Here is a 24,748-nt window from a genome sequence, read left to right as displayed (position 1 = left end):
CCCCCCCCTTTTTTTCCCCCAAGTAAAATTTGCCTCTTTAAACGTCACTTTCTTAATTAGTTCATGGAATACATGCATTCCCTTAGTAAGTTTAAATTGTTAAAAACTTGTAACATTGTGTAGAGAGTTGTACAGAATTGATAGCATTATTGTGTAATATTAACATGTTTTTAATTTGTCAAACACGATTTTTTTTAATATCATTGAGGTATATCTTATTCGTGTAAATATATAACAATGATATGTCCAATATGGAAATATATGATCAACTCCTAACGTGTATAACAAATTGCATTTAACACTTGGAAGCATATATATGACCTACTTATTACAAATTTCAAGTGCAAGACAAAATGTAACAATCTCCATCAAATTCTTTCACAAATTAGCATACTTGTTATGCTAAACAATCATCTTTATAAATAAATATGTTAAACATTTTAACAAAATTATCAAAGCCCATTAGATTCAACTTACTACTACTAGTAATTCACAATTTTGAAGTCAAATATGATAGTTAATAGGAGTAGGAGTATAGGACAGAGTTTTGGCCAAAAACAAAAGTTCGCTAAAAATATGAAACATTACTAATTGTTCCTTTGTTTTTATAGAAGCCTATAATATATCATGTCTTCCCACACGATAGTATATATTGATTGTGCTACATTTAATGATTTAAGATCAAAACGTAAAGAATTGCTTTGTTCCCTGAATTCGTTCCTTCTTTTTCATAGAAACCTAATCGTCCCATGATAATATCTATGGATTGAACTACTTGATTGCTAAAAGATCCTAACGTGAAAGCCCCTAATTATTCAATAATTAAAGTGATAAGTAGAGTATATAACATATACCTAGCGTCCAACCATTAGTTTAAGCTTTTAATCGAGCTGATCTTTTTATATAGTTCGGTGCCAACGTGACACAAAGGTCACGAATTTGAATTTTATATACCCCTCGTTTCAAAGTGGAATTTATTTAGTAGTGGGTATGAGGAGGCCCAAGCTAATTCCACACTTCAAGTCCAACAAAGTCTCGTGACTCATGTGAGTGACGTGATAGAGTATAATACTTCATATATTAAAAATTTAAAACGATTTCAACTAGTATCAACATAACTAGGAAAAAATAAGGGACTTGGCCTTTCCACTTAATGGACTTGAGTGGGCCTATTTTTTTAGAGCACAAAATTGGCCTTTCCGGCTATGGGCTTTGAAAAAGTAGAGACTATATCCAAGTATCCAACGATTTTATTAGATGACTGGTATTTATGAGTTTAAATTTTTACCTGAATGAGTTTTGTTTATTTATCATAAAAGATTTGACAAATGGGTTCTTCACTTCTTCTGTTGTCATTAACTTTGTCTTTTTGTCAACAAATTCATTACAATTATAGTAGAATATTTATACTTAGTTAAATTTGTTCTTATATTCTTATACATGGTCAATATTTCAAGAAGAAAATAGAGCAGCTAAAGGACCGGAGTAGCAAAATAGAAAATCATACATCTTATTAGTGAATCTATAATCATCAACTATATCTCCGTCTTTCAACTTCATATCATCAATTAATATCTTATACAGAGTTCACCAAAAAAAAAAAAAAAATAATAATAAATAAATAAATAAATAGAAAAAAACTAGTAATTTTCGCCTATTTTTTTTAAATGGAAAAAAATAGTCAATGTATAGCTATAAAGGTCGGTACCAAGACTTAGATAGTCCACAATATCACTTTTGGTACATTTTTTTTTTGACAAATTAACACCTTTAGGCTTAGGTAACACTTACTAACGTGTTTTTGTCTAAGAAAGTCAATCCACCGTCAAAGTATAAAAATCTGCTGAGAATTAAAATTTCATACAGTACAAATTACAAAATGATGATCACTTTTGAAAAATATATCCCCAACAAATTTGGAAGACAAGAAAATTGAAAGACAAAGACAAATAATTTGGTCAAAGACAATTGGAATCTTCAGAAGATTTGTTCTTAATATCACAGAATTTCAAACCTAAATTGTTTAAATTTTCTTAAAATGTACCCTACAATTTTAAGGTCACTTATTCTTCTTAACAACTGGCTGACAACTAAACATCAACCTAGAAACCATTAATTTAAGGCCACTTAATAATTAATTGTGCATGGCTGTATTATCTGTAAGAAATTTTATTTTAATTATTGTAGTTCATGTTGTATCCAATTATTATCTAGTTGTCTAATTAATTTTGATAATAATTTAGTGATTAGATTCTTATTTTGTACGTGTAATTGTCATTTTATAGATCAAATAAATCTCATGAATCTGATGAAATCTTCAAAGAATCACAGCATCTTCTAACAATCATGTATGCATCATAATACTAAACCCTATTTGTATTTATAAATAGTAACTCAACTAAAATAATCAACAAGGGAAGTTAGAGCAATTAGCTAATGGCTACCTCTTTGAATTACGTATATACGTGAGGCTCGAATTCAACTCGATCTCATTCTTAAGGATCTTCCCTTATCCTCTTGACCCTAAGGTAGGTGACCCTTCACATGCTCAAGAAGACGACTAAAAGTTTCCTCCTATAGTCCTATTACATCGATCTTGATAGTCTTTCGAATTACATAAAATGTCCTTCGCTAGGCTCTAAGAGTACAGTACAATATTTTAAATGTTGAGTTACATATATATTGTGAAATTTCACGCATGTACCGTGTAAGAATGTATAAATCCAAAAATATAATTTCAATGTATCCTTGATCTAATTAAAATGGATATTGCTACACAAGGGTGTGTACTCCTTAGACCATGATGAATAAGATGTTAAAAGTCAAAATGTTACACATTGAATGATCATATGATGGTATTGGCTCAATGTAATGTTAGCCATTGTGGCATACCTATACTATAGTTTGTTGAAAATAAGTTCATTTTTATCCTATGACACTCCAATATCTTATTCTAATAGGGAAACCCTTTAAAGCTTCATATATCACCTTGTCAAAATAATGTAATTTGATTAATTAGTACTCAATATTATGCTACATCATGGATACATTCATACATACTACTAAGAATTTCCAATGGCACGATTATTAGTATTCGAATTTTATATCTTTGGAGTCCTTTAATTTGTAACAAACTAACACCTTTTGGATATATTTTTGATGTATTATACGTTATTAATACATATAATGGGGTGACGTTTATACAAGTTGTAGAGAACGTTTACTTTTAATTTCATATGCGATGATTTTTATTGACATATATAGGTCGGGATGACTTTGATTCATTAAAGAGTGGTATGTACTCAATCATGATATGGTAGTAACTTTTAGTTAGTCGTACGACTTACCCAACACATCCATCTTATACTAGAATTGGTAGCTGCTCAATATATTTATAATTTACTAGCTTTTTTGACGGAATAATATTATACATATGGGAAGAGCCAATCAAATCTACAAGTCATCGTAATCTTAAGCTCATCTATAATATAAGTTAATAAAAAAAATAAAAATCTATATTATTAGTTATGAAATTTCAGAATTAAATCTATTTAAATATATTGGAGAGATATAGCAATTTGGACGTCTACGATACCAATTTAGAGATTATGTCACCATGATTTATGTTTATTATTCTTCTTCTTAATTTAAGCATATAAACTTTGGTGTATATACTTATAATAACAATAAATATAATGTGGACATGAAGGCCGCAACTTACGATAATAAAGCATACATACACATTGATAACTACTAATATAATATTAATTAATTATTTATTTCATCACTTTGAGTAAGATTGATTAGTACTAATAACAATTCCAAAACGTGTCTATATATATTTATATTTTACATTATAATATTATGTCTCCCAAATTTTACAATATTAATAATAAAAAGAAAAGAAAAGAGGGTAGGAAATTAACTTAAACACCTCTAAAACAACAATTACATAACAATAATAATACCCTAAAAAAACTAAGGGTTAAAAAAACATAAAATTATGTCTAAACCCCCTTAAAAAGGCTAAAAATAAAGCTCAAGGTCATTTCTAAAAACAATTGGGTAATTAACTTGTAACATGATTTTACCAAAAAAATCATGCAAAAAATTTGTCTTGGAAAAAAACCCTCCTGCAAATTGAATGAACCTTGGAGCAAACAGACGGTTGATGTTAAGGGTAGATCAGAGAAATGATGGCCTGGTGGACTATCTAATGACACGACGTATGGAGTGCGCGAACTTTTACATAGCTAAATTGTTCATTCATATGAAACACTATTTGAGAGTAGAGTGTAAATGTCTGACAAGATCTTTTGCTGTCAAACTGTATTCAGATTCCATCTGCACAAAAATTACAGGAACAGAACATTTCATGTCAAATACACATGTACTCAAAATATTTATGTATCAGAAATTTTTGATCAAAAGTTAGAGCTAAATATAATTAAAAGGCTAACAATTTTAGTTAAAGAAGAAGGAATTATATTAATTACCTGAGCAGTGATTGTTACAGCAAGAGCCGAGCCTCCGAAAGCTAATGAACTGCTGCAGGTAACAGCTAAATGGAGTTTCTCAATCTGAGAAATGAGTTTTTCAAATATTCCTTTCTTTTGTTCACAGTGAACTGTAATGAGAACATCTTTGTCTGAGAATCGGACTTCGATTTCGGGTAATGAAGCTTCACAGCAGGAACCTGCAGCATCAGTAACTGCTGATTTTGCTGATATTTGATCATTAGTAGTATTATCTTCTGCAGAAACATAAGATCTTTTCACAAAAACTGCTGATTCTACTGATTTCTTTTTCGCCTCCTCCTCGAGTTTCTTCACTTTCTCTTGCATTTGTTTCACATACTTGATTGCATCTCCGAGTACTGAAGCCTTATCCATCTGTAGGAAGGTCAATCAAAGGTGTTATAAGAAAGGTTTCGCGATTACAGTATTAAGTCAGGAATTTATGACAAAATCACGCACATACCTTTTTAAGGCCAGGAATAACAGCTGACAAAGCAATGAATCTTTGGCTAAGTTTCTCTCGACGTTTCCTCTCAGCTATAATATGATCCATAGCTTGAGACGGCATGCTTCCAACCTTGATATTATTTTTCCTATCAACAACTTGATGAGGCCGAGACTCGAAAATGCAACTTTGTTTGTCGAGTTTAGAAGCTTGATTAACAACCATTTCATGATGAAAAGGGAAGTTAACATTATTATTATTATTTGAGACGGCTTCTTCTTTGGGTGTAATAAGGCTAGAAGTTTGGCTAATAGAAGGGTTTGAAGAATTCGAAAAAGATAACATGGTTGAATTCGAGTCATGTTGATCTTGTGAATTCAATACATGGTTCATTTGATGATCATAAGTATCCCAATTGTTTGTCTTCATCTTTTTAATAGGATTTTCGACGAATGTTGTTTGATTCAGATCAGTTTGTGGTGATCTCTTGCTACTAATAAGGCCTTGACTCGTCTCGGTTTGATCAAAACTATTATTGTTGCCGTAGGAAGGTGGTAGAGATGATCCTAATAGCTCGTCGAGTAAGTTGACTTGTAGTTGATTGTGAAAATAGTTAAGATCATTGTTCATCATTCCCTGCAAAAATTGTATATAACAAAATTAATAATCATATAATAACTCCTAGAGATGTATATTGTCTATATAACATATGTATGAATATAAATTATGAAGTGGAAGGGTGGTAACTCGCGCACCACCCATAGTAAAGTCATCAGTGATGAATCTAACATTTTTTATCTTAAAATCCGTTAAAAAAAATTTTAAAAGACGAATGAATAATATACTAGGAAAAATAATGTACTTGAGAAAAAATTTAAACGAAGAAAAATGGATTTGTAATTACCAGATCAGGATAGCCAGAAAACATTGAGACCTCCATATTATTTGAGCTTAATACTTTAACTAAAAAGATGGCCAAGAAATGAAGAGAGAGAAAGAGGAAGAACTAGACAAAGAAGTTAGCTGCTAAAATTGTGATATGATTGCAAATATTGTTGGGATTTTTATGGACTCTTTAGTTGAAATGTGAACTGGGTTTTATGCTATTGAATTGGTAAGAGTTTATTCATAAATTATGGAGGTTTATATTGATATAATAATGTTACAAATATTTTATTAAATTAAATATACATGTGTAGGTCCCACTTTGACGGATCAGATCCAAATTAATAAAGTTATTAACACTCTAATTAGCTAAACGAGGAATAATATATTTAAATGGGTTCATATGATTAATGTGTGTATATAAAGTTGAAAAATATATTATATTCTATACCAGCTAGATGTTGAAATACATATAATTATACAAGAACTTGTATTTTATATTGAAGGTTGGTTGATATTTTTGATAGTGTTTGTAATAATGAGATGTGGTAATTAACTAATTACTAATTATGTTTGTAATTAGTAACTTTAATACAGTCATTACGCGGCTGGTCATACATAGTTGAAACGCGCATTATATCTACTTACTCCGTACTTCATAACAACGGAGTGGACTGTGTGTGAATTCTAAATTGCTATATAACACGAGTACATCATGCTTCATCTCTCAAGTATATTATAATGATTTATGGCTTTGTGTTTATCTGGACATCTGGTATAGAGACCCATATGATAGGGTGTGGGTGTCGTTATGACATCATTTATATGGCTCGTCGTATCTGTATGAGACATGAAATATTGTATCTGTATATTATAAGGATAGGGTATTTGTTATGCATTATAAAAGTAAATTTTATCACAGTTTATTGAATTGGAAAAGAAATCTTCAATTTATGTTTTGTCGTAATTGTATCCCATTACTATTAGCTAATTTAATGTATTGCCGATTTGCGTGCTCAGGTCATATTGTATTATCTGTACTCGTTTTTGTGCAACTCAGATGTGACATCATCCACAATGGCATTTTAAGACTATAAGTTAAATCGCAAATAGGATGGGGGATTTGAATCTATGACTTATTGTACACAAATGCTCAATATTTCAATAATCTTAACTACTAAGCTAAGGACCTCATTGTTATGTGACATACAACATGAAGACATTAGTGCATTTAGATTCCTAATAATAAATATTATAGCTCTAGAAAACCTATATACTAGTTTATTTTACTATATACTTTGTATGTCATCATCAATTTATCATTATTATTATCAGCTATATGTACTATATATTTTACGATGGCAAATACAAGTACTAAAGATATATAATCGTAATACAACTTATAATATGTAACTAGTGTGTACCCCAGTCGATGCCCCGGGTTGCTAGTTTGTGTACTTCTTGCTTTAATTTAGCAATTATGTTCGACTATTTGTATAGTAAGTGTGTGAGTGGTTTGGGCGTTGCCTCAAATGTCACTTTTTTTTTTTTTAACATCATACGAAGTATGTGTTTAAATTCTAATCTTGTGAAAAATAAATAAATTATATTACCTTTATTTTACTTGATAAATGAAGGAATATACATAGTTATTTTCTAAGAATATTGTTAAATTATGTCATGTCGTTAATTTCTTAAAATGGCATAGAAATATTTGCATGCACTAATTTAATAACCTTTTTCTTAATTTTTTTGTTTTTTTTTTTTTTTTTGAAAAAAAAAACACCTTTTCACTTGCTAAAACTACCTTAATAAGAGTTCATGCATGAGAATGGAACCTAAAAATAAGAATAGTCTAAAAGTATAACAAACCATAAAAACGAGTATTGAGAGAAAGTATCCCAATAATTGGCCGGCAGATACGTTCATTGTTGCACAAAGTCACTCCATTTTAACCTTTTTGGTCGGATTTTATGGTCAGAAAGAACGAAGCTCACTGCTTAGCTGACTTTGAAATAGTTTGAATTCTCACATCAACTTATATATATTCAATTTTTATTCCACCAACTTTTTTTTTTTTTTAATTCAATTATAACTTTAAAAAAAAAAAGAAGAAGAAGAAAAAAAAGTGGGAGTTGTTGCCTGTTTGAGGAAGAAGACAAGAAGTTCTCCATGCAAGAAATGTCTAGGAACGCTAGTACTTGGAATTTCAGCTTGTTTTGTCAATGTAAACTTGATGAAAACACATGCATATTTTAGTTTCATTTTGAATATAGTTGTTTAATTAAAAAAAATAATTGTGAATATTATTAGGCCGGATTGATTGATAAGAAAGGTAGATTATATTCTGAAAACAAATCAGTTTTATTTCGTATGAATAATCTTAAATTATTTTAATTTATATTTAAAGAAAATACATGTCCTAAAAGATATTTCATCCATAATGATGATAAGCTAGTTGTACATTTTGAAACAAACTTTAATTCTAAGATCAAACTTGTGATTATTTCAATTTGATAAAATGATAAGACACTTCATATTACTAATAATAGAGACATAAATGTTGAAGTATCTATTACAAATTATGTACGTACCGTTTAATTCTTTTCCCATTGTTCATAAAGAAATAAAGGATTAAATTACTTACAAAGGAGTGAAGAACTACCATTAATCCATTATGCAATGTTATGTTTCTAGAGACCCTATCAAGCGTATCAACCAAGTAGGTAAACATCCGGTTGACTAATTGCAAACGTTACAATTGTTATTAAGTCAAAGAAATGAAAATTCATTACACGAGTTGTCGTACATGCAACAATGCAAGAAGCTAAGATTACATTAAAAAAATAATAATAAATAAATAATTGTAGAAACATACCAACGAGGTCAATATTATCTATCCCTTTTCCAAAATAAAACAAAAAAAAGTCCAATAATTATTGCTATGAATGCATATTAGTACATATATAATTACATGAGATGAGCTAGCATAGAATTGAACTTGCCCTAAATTAATGGAAGTATATCGGTATGGATCAGAACATGTAGCTAGTCACCTAATTAATAACTTCTCTAAATTGATCAATACTAAGCCATATATTATACGGAGTATATAAAGGTAATTTTACAAGCTAGACTATGCCACGTAAACCTTAATTTGCATGTGTTCCTTCTCTAAAATAAATATTATCCTAAGTAAATCATCCTCAAACCTAGTGTTCTAATCCCCTTACCATAGATGTATTAAATCAACAAAAGTTAATTTAAAAAAAAAAAAATTAAAATGGTGGGGCGTATAATTTTTTTCCTATACGCACCCGTCGTATTATTATCCGTATATATCGTAGCCTTGCATATGAATATATACAAGTATAAGATTATCTCAATTTATTTAAGTCATCGTGTAACAAGACTAATAGCCATCATATAAAGTTGTAAATTTCGATCATGTTTATATATTTATATATCCAAATTTCTTCCATCTTACCACGTGATTAATTGAGAAGTTAATGATAGAATATTAAGCATATTCCTGGGCCTCAACCATCAGTTTAAACTTTTGGTTGAGATGGTCCGTTAACAGTTAATCAAGCAAGTACATATCACATAAATTAAATTCATTGATTACAAGCAATAATAAGTATTCTTGTGAAGGGCTTCAGAATATTTCATTGTCTTTTCGCAGATATGTCTTCAATATTAAACAGATACTTAATTTTTTGTTGTTTTGTTCTTCAAACATAAATTATATGGTTAAATACTTAAATATATACAAGTGTTAGTTTACCCGGTCACCAATATCTAGTTGGGTCCCTTAACATCGATCCTCCTCAATTAGGGTACATTACTACTAATTAATTATTTAAATCTAATAAATACAATTTACAAATATTAAACTAATATTATAATGCTAAATTATGTTATACTATCATTTTCATTTATGTGGATAACTTACATTATGTATGTAATGTCTTTTGTGTATATTATGTCTGCCAATTGCCATGAAAAGTCGGCAAGCAAGTGGCCCAATTTTATGTCAAAGTATGTAGTAGAACCATTAGTTACTGGAGCTAGACACTGTATTAAATAAATGGGTGATAATAATCGTCTTTGTACCTAAATTACATTTCCGTTTTCCTCTATTATGTGAGGAATAAATGCTACAAAAAGGGAATATAAGTATCTCCGTCCCTAAATTACATTCTATAATTTATTTAAATACTTTTTTTCCGCGTAATTTTATCTTAGCACTTCATTCTTCATTGAGCTTCTTCTATATCCTTATGTAGTCTTAATTAAGCTGTAACAAGACTAACAACGTGAATCAAGAAAATTTGTAAGTTAGTGAAAATAGGTCATCTTTAAATGTTATGTACTACGTATATAAAATTATATGGTACTGTAGAATATATAATAAAGTTACAAATTTGAGTCCTTGTCCATAGAAAATTTCGTATTATTTAGAGTTCTTACAAGTAGAGCTGTCAATTCGGGTAAACGGGTCGGGTAAGAGTGGGTCGGGTCAACTCAGGTTGGTCAATTTAAATTAATTACATAACCTATGCGGGTCAGGTTTGGTTTGGGTTGGGTCATGCTTGAATCGGGTCACGTCGGGTCATACTTCTTATCAGGTTTGGGTCGGATTAGGTCGGGTTAATTTTATAACATGTTGGGTTACATTCGGGTAGGGTGAACAATAGGTCTAGTTTAATTCGGGTTTCCACGGGTTAAAACGGATTAGGGTAATTCTCGAGTTCGAGTCGGATTCGGTTCAAGTCAATAATTTGCGGTTAGAATCAGGTCGGGTCATTCTCGGGTTTGAGTCGGGTTCGGTTCAAGTTAAGTCAATAATTTGCGTATTATAATCAGGTCAGGTCATTTTCAAGTTGGGTCATTCTCGGGTTCAAGTCGGGTTCGGATCAAGTCAATAATTTGAGGGTTATAATCATATTGGACTATTTCCAAGTCAGGTCATTCTCAGATTCAAGTCAGGTTATGTTCAAGTCAATAATTTGCAGGTTACAATCAGGTCAGGTCATTTCCAAGTCAGGTCATATTCGGGTTCAACAAACTATAAATAGATAATTATCATTTTTATCAAGCTAATTATTTCCTTTGACTATAATATATATATGGCAATATACAAGGGAACTATAGTCTATAATTTAGGAAGATAATTATCTTCTTTGGCCATACAACAAATATATACTATATTTAACTCTTAAATTTAAGGATGATGCTCCTTTCTTTTGCTAGCCTTGGCCGACTTGGTCTCCCAAGACAAAATGCATTCATCAACAATAATAAGGTGGTCTAAATTGTTGTTTCAAAAAAAAAAAGTGGTCTAAATTGCATTTAAGGTGATTTGAAATGGGGTCAGGACCAATTTGGGTTGAATTTAGGTCGGGTCAATAACAAGTCGTGTTAATTTCGAGTCGGGTTAGTAACATATCGGGTTGAATTTTTGGGTTGGGTAAGTAATAGGTATGGTAAAATTCGGGTCGGGTCAATAACAAGTCGGGTTGAATTTGGATCAGGTCAATAACAAGTCGGGTTGATTTCGGGTCGGGTTCGTAACAGGTTGGTTAAATTCGGGTAAGGTTAGAAACGGGTTGGGTTGAATTCAGGTCAATTTAGTAACAAGTTGGGTTAAATTCAAGTTTTGACGGGTTAAAACGGGTTTGGGTCAATTTCGGTTCAACTCGGGTTCGGTACAAGTTAATTATATTGGTCGTTGTAAACCGGTAAATCGGTGCAAGTTGTAAACCGGTAAATTGGTCATTTATAAGCAAATTGAATGGTTTCACACACCCAATTGGACTCCTGGAGGGTATTAAGGACCATGGTAAACATTTTGGCAAATTTTCTTTCCGGGCGAAAAAAAAAGTCAAAAAATTCCAAAATTGAAGGCTAATATTCACACTTTTTGAGAAATTTCGGAGGTTTCGGGTCCCGGTGTCGAAAAATCTTGAAATTATATGGGATACATCTCGGGGTCATATAATGTCGATTGGAACCATGTATGATCATTATTTATTGTCATAAATGTTCGTGGTAGGCTTAAATTAATGAAATCGGTGCAAGTTGTAAACCGGTAAATTGGTCGTTTAAAGGCAAATTGGATGGTTTCACCCACCGAATTGGACTCTCTGAGGATATTTGGGACCATGGTAAACATTTCGGCAATTTTTATTTCCGAACGAAAAAAAAAATCAAAAAACTTCAAAATTGAAGGCTTAATATATCCACGCTTTTTGAGAAATTTTGGAGGTTTTGAGGTCAGGTGTAGAAAATTATTAATATTTTAGGAGATATATCTCGGGGTCATATAATGCCGTTTGGAACCATTTATGATCATTATATGTTGTCATAAATGTTCGTAGTAGGCGAGTTAATAAAATCCATGCAAGCTGTAAACCGGTAATTAAATTGGTCGTTTAAAGGGCAATTGGATGGTTCCACCAACTTAATTGGACTCCCACAGGGTATTAGAGACCATGGTAAAAATTTCGGCAATTTTTATTTACGGGTGAAAAAAAGTCAAAAAATTCCAAAATTAAAGACTAATATCCACGCTTTTTGAGAAATTTTGGAGGTTTTAGGGCCTGGTGTCGAAAAGTCTTGAAATTTTACGGGACACATCTCGGGGTCATATAATGCTGTTTGGGACCATATATGATCATTATTTGTTGTCATAAATGTTCGTAGTGGGCTTGAGTTAATGAAATCGGTGTAAGTTGTAAACCGGTAAATTGGTCATTTAAAGACAAATTGGATGGTTTCACCCACCCAATGGGACTCCCGGACGGTATTTGGGATCATGGTAAATATTTCGACAATTTTTATTTCTGGGCCGAAAAAAAAAAGTCAAAATTTTCAAAATTGAAATCCACCCAATTGGATCTTTCCACCCACCCAATTGGACTCTCGGAGGGTACTTTGGACCATGGTAAACATTTCGGCAATTTTTATATTCGGGCGAAAAAAAGTCAAAAAATTCCAAAATTAAAGGCTAATATCCATGCTTTTTGAGAAATTTTGAATGTTTCGCGGCCCGGTGTCGAAAAGTATTGAGATTTTAGCGGATAAATCTCGTGGTCACATAATGTCATTTGGATATATGATCATTATATGTTGTCATAAATGTTCGTGGTAAACTTGAGTTAATGAAATCGGTACAAATTGTAAACCGGTAAATTGGTCATTTAAAGGCAAATTGGATGGTTCTACCCGGTCAATTGGACTCCCGAAGAATATTAGTGACCATGGTAAACATTTCGGCAATTTTTATTTCCGGGTGAAAAAAAGTTAAAGAAAAACATGTTGTGTTTATTTTTAGTTTCATAATATAAGGTATATGTGTATAACCGACTATTAATAAGCAGGTTTGATTTTTATAAGGACATAATAATTTTAGAAAATAAGTTTATTATTAATGATGTTTATTTGAGGTATTTTCCACCAAAGTTTGGCATGTTTTTTTGTGTCTTAAATTAGAAAGAAACTTCTTATTCATGTGGGACAAAAATACGTGATACGTCATAATTGAAAATAGGATGAAGTTCTTAAAAGGTTCCTATCTTGTAGGTTGGTTTGATCTCTAACAATATTTAACTAGATTTGATTCTTATTTGCTAGTCTATTTCACTCTTTGTCCTACATTGGCGCAGCATTCCTACTCTGTTTGACAAAGAAAGTCTTGACTGTGTATCTTCAAACAACTTAGGATTTCTATCTTTTAGGTAAGTAGATTGATATAGGAAAAATTCATTTTAATATTCTAAACTTTACCCAATTTACTTTAAATAATCTCACTTTTCGATTATTCTGAAATAATCGCAAATTTGATGTGCGCTTTCTTCTAACAATCTCAAACCGATCAACAATCTAATATACTAGGTGGCCTAACACGTGTCAACACGTGATTGGTCCAATTTTTTTTTTTCTAAAAAAGGAAAAAAGATTACAAATTTAAACCATACACCGTCCACCTTTCTCCCCAGCCTAACCCCGAACCACCCCCTCCCAACCCCGCCACCGATTTTCTACCCAATTGTGGTCATGGATGTGTATTGGCTTGGGCTTTGATTTTTTGTTTAATATTATTTTTTTCTTATTTAGAACAAATAAACACGATGCAACACGTGGCAGTTCTATTTATTAATAAAAAATAAAACTAACCCTTTCTTAATGTTATCGGTAATTGAGATTGAAGAAAGAAAACGCAGGTAAAAGTTGGGATTATTGCAGAATAATCGAAAGCTGGGATTATTTAAAGTAAATTAGGCAAAGTTGGAATTATTTAAGTGTATTTTTTCCATTCTTATATGAGACGGTTAAGTTTCTTTCTTGTGAGACTAAATAGAGTGACTTCTCTCGATTTATTTATTAAATTTGATGTTTGTTTAATTCAATATTTAGAGGGTAAATCTTTGTGATAAACTATTGTTAGTTTGATCTGCTACCCGACCATTTCAAATTACTTGTTAGAGTAAACAAATTAAAACTATAAACATTTCTTCCAAAAAAACAAAATTAATAATAATGATGATTATTTAGCATTAGCATTTGCTAAATCATTGTTTTCATCCCCTCAAATGGAAAGCTTAGTAAACAAGTAAACTTAACAACAAAAAATTAAAGAGAAGGTCAGGATAGAAAGAGTGTGAAATGATAGGAGTTCATAGATAAGAACGAAGTTAATTACTGTAGTTATTAGCTTGTTATAAATGCATTACATGAACATGACTATTTAATTTATACGGTTATCATCCGATGAGTCCTCTCTTGTTGTATAAATTGTGATTCATTCGGTCACATCAAACGTTCGTTTGAGAGCAGCATGTAAATGTCTGACTAGATTGTTGGTTGTCATACTGAATTCAGCATCCATCTGAACATAAAAATTCATTAGTGAAACACTGAAAATTATTGGATTAAAATTATCACTATCACCATTGATTTTAATTTGATCGATCCTATTTTTGCTTAATTTATAAAACTTCATTAAAATATCGAAAGGTCAAATATATATACTCCGTAACAAGTGACAAAGTTTGAAATCTCAATAATAATAGTAATAGTAATAATACGTAGTATATCCCGTCAAAAAAAAAAAAAAAAATAAAAAAAAAAATGTAGTATTAATAGTTATAGTAATAATAATAGTAATTGTTAATATTATAATAATAATATTAATAAGGGTAATGCTATATGTAGTCCTAAGGGCTATATATAAGCATTAAATACACTCTTGGAAATTGTATAAAATTAGGAATTCATGACAAAAATACGCATAAATCAGTGTAATTAGTGTTTATATTTTGATGATTTCTTAACTTTTTACGATTTTCAAGTGTAAATTTAATGCTTATATGTAGCCCTAACGGCTATATATAGCATTTTCCTATTAATAATACGGAGTAGTAATAATAATTTCATGCATAAAGGGCAGTAAAAAAATTCAAAAATTTCTTATTGTAATTAAGGAGAACGCGATATATAATTAATTACCTGAGCAATAATCGTAGCATCAATAGAAGCACATCCAAAAACCAAGGTACTACTATTGATAACAACCAAATGAAGGTTCTCAATATAAGAAATGAGCTTTTCAACGATTCCAATTTTCTTCTCACAATGTATCCTTATAAGAACATCTTTGTTGGAGAATTTAGCTTCGATTTCTGGGTATAATGGACCATCAAAGGATCCCCTAGAGATTGTATTATTCGTCGAAAATTGATCATCTTCTTCTTCTTCTTCTTCGAAAACCCTAGATCTTTTCACTAACACCGCAGATTCAATTGTTTTAGTCTTGGTTACCTCTTGGAGTGTCTTCACTTGCTCTTCCAATTGTTTCACGTATTTGATGGCATCTCCAAGTACTGAAGCCTTGTCCATCTATACATTTATTTAATTAATTAGTTATAAATAAAGGACATGTAATTAGTTAAAAAGGACATGTATTTACATAACTATAATTAACTAGGGTTTTTTCATATAATTACGTAGTACATACTACATAGTTGAACACCTAATATGTGTAACTAGGGGTTCGTTTGGCATTGATGTGGTTTTCTGTTTTTTGGTTTTTTGTATTCTAAAAGTATAAGATATGTGTCCCATAATGAATCAAAAATTATATAAACTTATTAAAATTATGATAATTTTGAAAACTGACAACAGAAAAGTGGAAACATATTTTTCTTGTTTTCTGTTTTTGGTTTTCAAAAAAACAGGAAACTGAAAACCAAAATTGATGCCAAACAAGCCCTAGGTTTTTTTTTTTTTTTTTTTTTTTTTTTGACGGGAATATGTGTAACTAGTTAATAAGCTACAAAGTATCATCACTTTCCAAACTAATGCAATTTAATTAAGAATGTAACTAATTAATAAGCTAGAAAGTATCATCACCTATTCACTTTCCAAACTAATGCAATTTACATGAAGTTTATTAGTATTTCATAAGACTGTATGTACGTGTTATTAAACACTCATTTATGCATAAAATTTGTACTTTCCATATACATGGAGATTGCGTAGATAACAACCTCCTTATATTTTGGTACGAATGACTAAATTAAATGATAAAAAGAGGTATGTAGCTAGGAATTTTTTATGTACATATACCTTCTTTAGTCCAGGAATGGTGGCTGTCAAAGCGATGAATCTCTGATTAAGCTTCTCACGGCGTTTCCTCTCAGCTAGAATGTGATCCTTATTAGATTGTTGTGATGACAAGCTAGTAGCCAAGGCCGCGCTACCTTTCTTAGCAACTTGAGTAGCTTTAGGAATGCAATTTTGTGAATACATTGGAGAATTTGATGAAAATGATAACATATTCAAATTAGAATAATCATCATCATCGTGTGAAGTAGTGATCAATGCATGTTCATCAATCTTATATGAGCTCCAATTAGTTGTGTTTGGGTCCAATTTAGTCCAATTGGGCCTAGTCATTAAATGATCCAATCCAAAGCCCAAGGTCAAGGTTCAACTCTCCAGCCCATGCTAAAGTCAAGACCAATTCTCAAAGGCAAGTCAATTGGGTCCAGGCCCACATCTCTCATATATGCCAAGGTATAAAAGCCATCAATGTATCATTTTTCAGGGACACAACAAAGCCTCAAGCAATTAATTCTCTTGCATAACTTTCTCTCTCTACACACTGTACTAACTTTAGCATCGGAGGGGCCTCCCTCGGTAACACCCCCGAGGCTAGTTTACGTGTGTTTGTTGTGCAGGAAACTCTCGGTCCATCATCACTTGGATTGAGCCCAGTCTTCGCCACCTCATTGGACCTTCGGCAAGGTCCCATTGTTTTTACCCGAAACAATTTGGCGCCGTCTGTGGGGAAGACTTCTAAAAAAATCTTTAAGCCAATTCCAATCGTTCTACCTTAACCTTAGTTCCAATGGCTAAGAATCGCAAGAACAAAAGCGACGGGGCTTCTCCTCCGAGAAAGCGCCGAAAGTCACTAGGAGGGGGTCCTTTGGAACGCCCCACTCCTAGTCAAACTCCTCCTCGGGATAGGAGCCCCTCCGCGGGACCCGATTCTCACGAGGAGCCAAGGGAGAGATCCGAATCTCCTATCATCCAGTCCAGTCATCCGCCGAGCCCGCCTCGGTTAAATGAGGACGATTGGTCCAGTCAAAGGACTCAATCTCATGCCCGGAGCCAATCCCGGAGCATTCGCACCAACTCTCGCTCTCAGCCGAGGACACCCTTGACGGGACCCAACTCGGAAGAGGTAGTGAGAGCCCTAGCGGTCCTCATGGAAGCCATGAAGGCCCAAAATGTGCCACCTCCACGCGGCCGAACACCTCCGCAAACCAGAAACCGGCGGAGATGCCTCGGCCAGGAAGGGGGGAAACTCTCCTCTTTTAAGGAGCTTGGCGAATGGGAAGAGGATACTTGGAGAACCGAGAGGGAGAAAAACAGGAACTCTCATTTCTTCAGGGATTCCTCCTTCCAGCTCACCACGAGCCGAACCCATAAAAGCAGCAGTTCTGCCTCTCGGCCAGAAACTGCTCGCCGAAGCGTTCACGACCGGCTCGGCGATAGGGAGCGGAGTGTGCACAGTCGCCTCTCCTACCCTACAGCCGAGGCCCAGACCTCCCAGCCCGGGACGAAAACCACTTCTACCTCTCTGAGAGGGCGGAGCGCGTTCCCCTCGGCTGGGAACAAGGGCAAAGCCGTAATGCTGCCTTCCAGTTCTCCATTCGAGCAATGGATATTGGAATCCCATGTGCCGACGGTCAAAATCCCGTCGCACATTACCTATGATGGAACTTCGGATCCGAAAGACCATGTTGCCTCGTACGAGGCTCATATGCATCTTTGCCCCAGGTCCGAAGCAACTTGGTGCAAGTATTTCCCAACCACTCTCAAGGGGGTCGCGCAAGTGTGGATCTCCAAGGGAGTAAAAGAGAGCTCAATTACTGGGTGGGACGACCTGTCCTCCAAGTTCAAGAGCAAGTTTTCCACGGCAAACCGCCGGGAAAAGACTACTGCAGAGCTCATGGGCCTGCAGCAAGGTGAGGCCGAGAGCCTCCGAGACTACCTGACCCGCTTCAGCAATGAATCATCCAGCATTCCTCAGCTGGACCAAGGGCTGGCAGTCTTTGCCCTTCAGCACGGTCTCAAAACTGGGCCATTCTCAGACTTCATGGTCATGAATTCACCTCAGACCTTGGAGGAGGCATTGAGTGCCTCGGATAAGTTCATCCGAGCTGAGGAGTGGAACAAAGCAAAAACCCAACCCCAATCCGGGGGAGGGAAACAAAAACAAGCACCCTCGTCTGAAGGCCAAAGCCAAAAGGCAAAGGGAAAGGCGAAAGCCTCGGAACAATCTTCGGCCAACGAGTCGAAAAAGGAAAAATCTGCTCCTTTCCAGGGCAGATACGAATCTTACACTCCGCTCTCTCTTCCGCGCGCTAAGATTTACAGCGTGACGAAGGAGGAGCAGAGTTACAGAAAGCCGAGACCGCTCCCAGAGTGGTATCAGCGCAAGAATAAAAATCAGTGGTGTGAGTTCCATGAATCACCGGGACACAACACTGAAGAATGTATCCAGCTGAAGGACCAAATCGAGGATATGGTCCGGAAAGGGTACTTGAAAAAATATATCGCGGATCACCGCGAGAAAAAAGAGGCCGAGAAGCTCGAGAAAGACTCTCGGCAAGAAATTGACTTCCCCCGAAAGAACAGCAAAACTGCGGAAGGAAAATTCCCTCCAATCCATGTTATCTCGGGAGGAATATGCTCTCGGAGGGAGCACAAACGTCACCTCAGGGCGCTAACCCATCAGGTGAATCATGCTGATATACAGCCACCCCAGTCACCGGTGCCGAACATGACGTTCACAGCCGCTGACTGTCGGGGGGTGACGTACCCTCACGAGGACCCGTTGGTGATAATTGCCACGGTGGCCAACCACGACGTCAGCAAAGTCTTAATTGACGGTGGTAGCGGGGCAAATATTTTGTTCCGGAAGGCCTACAATCAAATCAAGTTGAAGCCCAAGCACCTCACGCCGGTATCCTACCCGGTATCCGGATTCAATGGGGCTTCAACTTACCCTGATGGGAAAGTCTTACTTCCTGTCACCATCGGCTGCGACGAAGCAGCTAGGAATGTCATGACCGAATTTTTGGTCATTGATGCTCCTTCAGTGTACAACGTGATTTTGGGGAGACCCATAATTCACGAGATCCAAGGGGTTGTCTCAACTTATCATCAGCTGATGATATACGTTTCAGACGCCGGCTTCCCCGAAAGGATCCAGGGCAGCCAAAAGGAAGCCCGAAGATGCAACTACCTCAAGCCATCCACCAGTCGCCCAGAGGACGATGATGAGGATGAGGAGAAGAAAGAAAAAGAAAAAGAGCCGAACACGAAGAAGCCGAAAGGCCTAAGTGCTTCAGCGCAAGGTTCTGTACCCAAAGAAAAAGGGTCAGAAAAAGAGACGGCAAGCTCTTCATCTGAGCCGAAAAACTCAGGGAGCCAGCCGAAGCAAAGAAAGTCCGGGACGCCTGCCGACATAGACAGCAGGCCTGATTGTGAAGAATCCAGTCCATCAGCAATGGACACGGATCATCAGACTGAAACGGTCGAACTGACCGAAGGAGATGCTGAGAAATGTGTAACAATCGGGATGGACCTTGATCCGAACATCCGTTGTGAACTTATTCAACTCCTTCGGGACAACAGAGATGTGTTTGCTTTCTCGGCAGCCGATATGCCCGGGATAAGTCCAGACCTCATCTCCCATAGGCTTAACGTCGACCCAACGTGTCGACCAGTTAAGCAAAAGAAGCGGAATTACTCCGCAAATAAGAACCGAGACATCGCAGCCGAGGTCACAAAATTGCTGGACGCAGGTTTCATCGAACCTTGTCAGTATCCAGAATGGCTGGCCAATGTGGTGATGGTTCAGAAGTCCAATGGTACCTGGAGAATGTGCGTTGACTTCACGGACCTAAATAAGGCTTGTCCGAAGGATTTCTATCCCTTGCCGAGAATCGATCAGTTAGTCGACTCGACGAGCGGACACGCCTTGCTTAGTTTCATGGACGCATTTTCGGGGTATCATCAGATCTTCATGCACCCCGACGACCGAGCAAAGACGGCATTCGTCACGAACGCCGGGGTGTACAATTACAAAATGATGCCCTTCGGATTGAAAAATGCGGGGGCAACATATCAAAGGCTGGTGGATCAGGTTTTTGCCGATCAAAAAGGCCGAAACATGGAAGTCTACGTTGACGATTCAATTGTCAAAAGCAAGAAATCTGAGGACCATGTCAAGGACCTGGCTGAAACCTTCGCCACCTTAAGAAAACATCAAATGAAGCTGAATCCGAAGAAGTGTGTCTTCGGGGTGAAGTCAGGGAAATTCCTTGGATTCATGGTCAGCAAGAGGGGGATTGATGCCAATCCCTCCAAAGTCAAAGCGGCTCTAGATCTTCCTGAACCGAAAACAAAAAGGGACGTTCAGCGGCTCACCGGAAGAATGGCAGCCCTCTCGAGGTTCATTTCAAGAGCTTCGGACAAAGGGTTACCCTTCTTCAAAGCCCTGAAACTTCCAAAAACAAAGGAGCTCATTTGGGAAGAAGAGCAAAAAGAGGCCCTCAAGCAGCTTCGGGAACACCTGGCTCAGCTCCCAACTCTGGCTAGTCCAGTGGAGGGGGAAACTTTATATCTGTACGTGGCTGTTAGCCCGGCCACCATCAGTGCAGTGCTGCTGAGGGAAGAAAATAAAGTTCAGCAGCCGATCTATTTCGTCAGTCACACTCTGACGGATGCCGAGACTCGTTACCCTCTACTCGAAAAAATTGCCTTTGCAGTAGTGGTAGCCGCTCGGAAGTTGAGACCCTATTTTGATTGCCATCAGATAGTGGTTCTCACTGATCAGCCGCTGGAAAAAGTTCTCGGCAGAGTTGAAAAATCAGGTAGGCTGGCCAAGTGGGCCTTTGAGCTCACTGAATTCAGCATCAGCTACCAGCCAAGAGCAGCCATCAAGGCTCAGGCTCTAGCGGACTTCCTGGCCGAATGCTCGTACCAGGAGACGTTGGACGATAAAAAGAAAATCTGGACCGCGTTTACGGATGGATCCTCCACCGTAAATGGTTCGGGGGCAGGGGTAGTGATAACCTCTCCAGAAGGCAAATCCTTCGAGTATGCACTAAAATTTTCTTTCAAGGCTTCGAACAACGAAGCTGAATACGAGGCGGCAATTGCAGGCCTAGAATTGTGCATCTCTTTGGAAGCCGAGCATGTCTGTCTGAAAACAGACTCTCAGCTAGTTGCATATCAGATTGGTGGCAGTTATGAGGCCAAAGAGCCCTCCATGATAAATTATCTTGCCAAAATCAAATCAGTTATTGCAAAGCTGAGAACCTTTGAAGTGCAGCTGATCCCAAGGGGTCAGAACGCTCAAGCCGATGCACTCTCCAAACTTGCCAGTTCAACTCTCACCGAGCTGAACAGATCTGTATATGTGGAGGTGCGCCGAGAAAGAAGTGTCGACGAAGCACCCGAAGTGTGCTGCGCCGACCCAGAGCTCAGCTGGATGGACCCCATCCTAGCTTTCAAGCTTCGGGGAGAAATTCCCGAAGACAAAATTCTGGCTTCCAAGCTGAAGAGAACCAGCTCAAGGTTCGTCGTCTTCAGAGGAGAGCTTTTGAAAAAATCTTTCTCAGCCCCATTGCTGAAATGCGTGGGACCAACAGATGCAGATTACATCCTTCGGGAGATTCACCTTGGCATCTGTGGGAACCATATTGGGGGAAGGACCCTAGCCCATAAGGCATTGAGGGCCGGATATTACTGGCCCACCATGGTCTCTGACGCCAAGGAGCTGGTCAGGAAGTGCGAGAAATGTCAAAAATTCGCACCAGTCATCCATCAGCCAGCTAGAAACCTTCAGCCGATCCTAAATCCGCTTCCATTCGCCCAATGGGGATTGGACATTCTGGGGCCATTTCCAGATGCACCATACCAAAAAAGATGGTTAATAGTCGGTATCGACTATTTCAGCAAATGGATTGAGGCTGAAGCAGCCTCGAATATCACAGAGCAAACTGTCAGGAAATTCATCTGGCAGAATATTATTACTCGCTTTGGTATTCCAAGGGTTTTTGTCTTTGATCATGGAAGGCAATTTGATAATCTTCCGCTGAGGCGGTACACAGATCAGTTCGGCATCAAACTGGCATATTCAGCAGTGTGTCATCCACAAAGTAATGGCCAAGCCGAAGCTGCAAATAAACAAATCCTCAGCGCCTTGAAGAAAAGGGTTGAAGATCAAAAGTCTAAGTGGATAGAGGAGCTTCCAGGAACTCTCTGGTCACTTCGGACAACAGAAAAAGAGGCAACGGGCTATTCACCTTTTGAGTTGGTGTATGGTGCCGAAGCCGTTCTTCCAGTGGAAATCGGTTCTGAAAGTTTAAGAGTGCACCACTTCTCGGCTGAGAACGAGCAACTCATGAAGGAATCCCTTGATTTCCTTGACGAAGTGAGAGACTCAGCCCGAGACAGAATGGCTGCTTATAAGCAGAGAATCAGCAAATTCTACAACCGAAGGGTCCACGCAAGGCCTCTCAGGATTGGAGACCTTGTTCTTCGGAATGCTGCTGCAGTTCAAAAAAGCCGAATTCATGGGAAACTCTCAGCTGCATGGGAGGGACCTTACGAAATTTATGATGAGCTTCAGCCAGGGACATACCGACTTCGGCAGTTGGACGGAACTGAGCTGAGAAATCATTGGAACGCCGATGTACTTAAAAAATACCATGTGTAAACCCTTCGGGGCAAAAAATCTTTGTAAGTACATTTTGAATTATTAATGGAAGGCCTCAGAGCCACCATTTCAACAATAATTTTCAACATTTTATGCTTCCATTGGGCTATCTACTCTTTAAGGGCTTTTATTCAGCCTTGTCTGAGACCTTCGCCTTCGGGTAACTGGGTTTCAGATTGCTGACAAGCTCGTCTTTTTAAAGAACCCTGGTCTTTCAGCTGAAGTTCAACTTCAGTAAGACTTGTTCTCCAAAGACATTGAGTCCATGGACAAATCTGGGATATTGCCTTAACTGAGCCCCGTATCCCAGAAAGCCATTATCTGAGACATTGCCTTCAGTTGGCCTTGTGTTTCAGGTATCCATTTTTATAGATAGACAGAAAGTCAAGCATAACGTCAACCATTAAAGTTTTTTATTTCAGTCCAGCTTGGAACTTTCACCTTCGGGTAATTGGGTTCCAGACTGCTGATAAATTTGTCTTATTGAGGAATTCTGGTCTTTCAGCTGAGGATCAACTTCAGTAAGACTTGTTCCTCAAAGACTCTATGGACAAATCTGGGATACTGCCTTAACTGAGCCTTGTATCCCAGAGGGCCATTGTCTGAGACATTGCCTTCGGTTGGCCCTGTGTCTTAGATATCCATTTTTGTTCAGCTTTGGCTGAAGATCTCAAATCCAACCCAGCAATCCAAAGACTTGGATCTTCAGATTACTGGGGGGGCAAGGAGCACTGCCGATGCAAATTCATCTTCAGCATAATTCTTCAGACGAAGTACTTAGCAAACTTTACGAAGATTCCTCAAAACTCAGAAACAGTAAAGCATACAAGCTGAGGCAAAGCAGTTGAAGAAAATGCATCAGATTAATAAGGCTCATTATAAAATAAAAAGGGCTACAAAGTGCAAATATTCAAAGAAAGCAATATCGGCAGCCGTCCACAAGCGGAAAAATACAGCTGCCGAAGTACAGTACAAAAACAAATAAAGCAGTTTGTACATCAAGGCAAGCTGAAGCAAAAAAACAAGGCAAAAATACTTTTCAGAAGCGGCAAGTCTAAAGTTGAGCGCACGATGAACCGCAAGATTCTGAAGACGACTGCCCGAGTTCCTATGCTTCAGCCCGAGGATCAGACTGATCAGCAATGCTGGCTTCGGCTCCGGCAGCAGATGAAGCAGGCTGTGCACCCTGCTGAGCTTCGAGTTCCCTCCTCTCTTCTTCTTCCTCAGCTTCTTCAGCTGCAAGAATCTCAGCTTCGGCTTGAGTAGGGAACTGCATATGGGGATCTTTTGGATCCTGGCTCCATTCAGCACACTTGGACCAGTCCAGATTCGGCTCAGCATGGAGACAAAGTCTTCGACATACTCTGAACCCGTTCTTAAATCCCATGTTGTACTCCTCTTGAGTATAAATACGGGTCTTGAGCAGGGTTTCAGCGTCTGCCAGCTTCTTTTGTACCTCCTCCAAGCTTTTCTTGGATTGATTTAGCTCTTCAGCGAGCTCGGAAGAGGTACCCTTCTGCTTGTTCAGCTCTTGCTGAACCCCTGAAGCTTCAGCCCTCAGTTGAGTCAGCTTTTCATCTCTGTTTGGGTCCAATT

At 36.7% G+C, this 24,748-nt stretch overlaps 2 protein-coding genes across 2 annotated transcripts; both read right to left on the bottom strand.

The window, feature by feature from the left end:
- Positions 1-3,922: 3,922 nt before the first annotated feature.
- LOC145560494 (transcription factor bHLH19-like) lies at positions 3,923-5,985 on the bottom strand. Its single transcript, XM_081621749.1, has 4 exons — positions 5,867-5,985; positions 4,981-5,598; positions 4,497-4,892; positions 3,923-4,344 (listed from the first exon to the last, which is right to left on the bottom strand). Exons 1-4 carry the CDS (start codon positions 5,900-5,902, stop codon positions 4,279-4,281), a joined length of 1,116 nt encoding a protein of 371 aa, XP_081477875.1. The 5' UTR covers positions 5,903-5,985; the 3' UTR covers positions 3,923-4,278.
- An 8,668-nt stretch (positions 5,986-14,653) lies between these two features.
- LOC145558134 (transcription factor bHLH25-like) lies at positions 14,654-16,662 on the bottom strand. Its single transcript, XM_081619268.1, has 3 exons — positions 16,480-16,662; positions 15,361-15,750; positions 14,654-14,740 (listed from the first exon to the last, which is right to left on the bottom strand). The coding sequence occupies exons 1-3, from the start codon at positions 16,660-16,662 to the stop codon at positions 14,654-14,656; spliced, it is 660 nt and encodes a 219-aa protein (XP_081475394.1).
- Positions 16,663-24,748: the final 8,086 nt, after the last annotated feature.

The sequence above is a fragment of the Chenopodium album genome, chromosome 9 (assembly GCF_948465745.1).
Source record: "Chenopodium album chromosome 9, dcCheAlbu1.1, whole genome shotgun sequence".
Taxonomy (NCBI): Eukaryota; Viridiplantae; Streptophyta; class Magnoliopsida; order Caryophyllales; family Amaranthaceae; genus Chenopodium; species Chenopodium album.
This window is presented reverse-complemented; position numbering and strand designations above follow the sequence as displayed.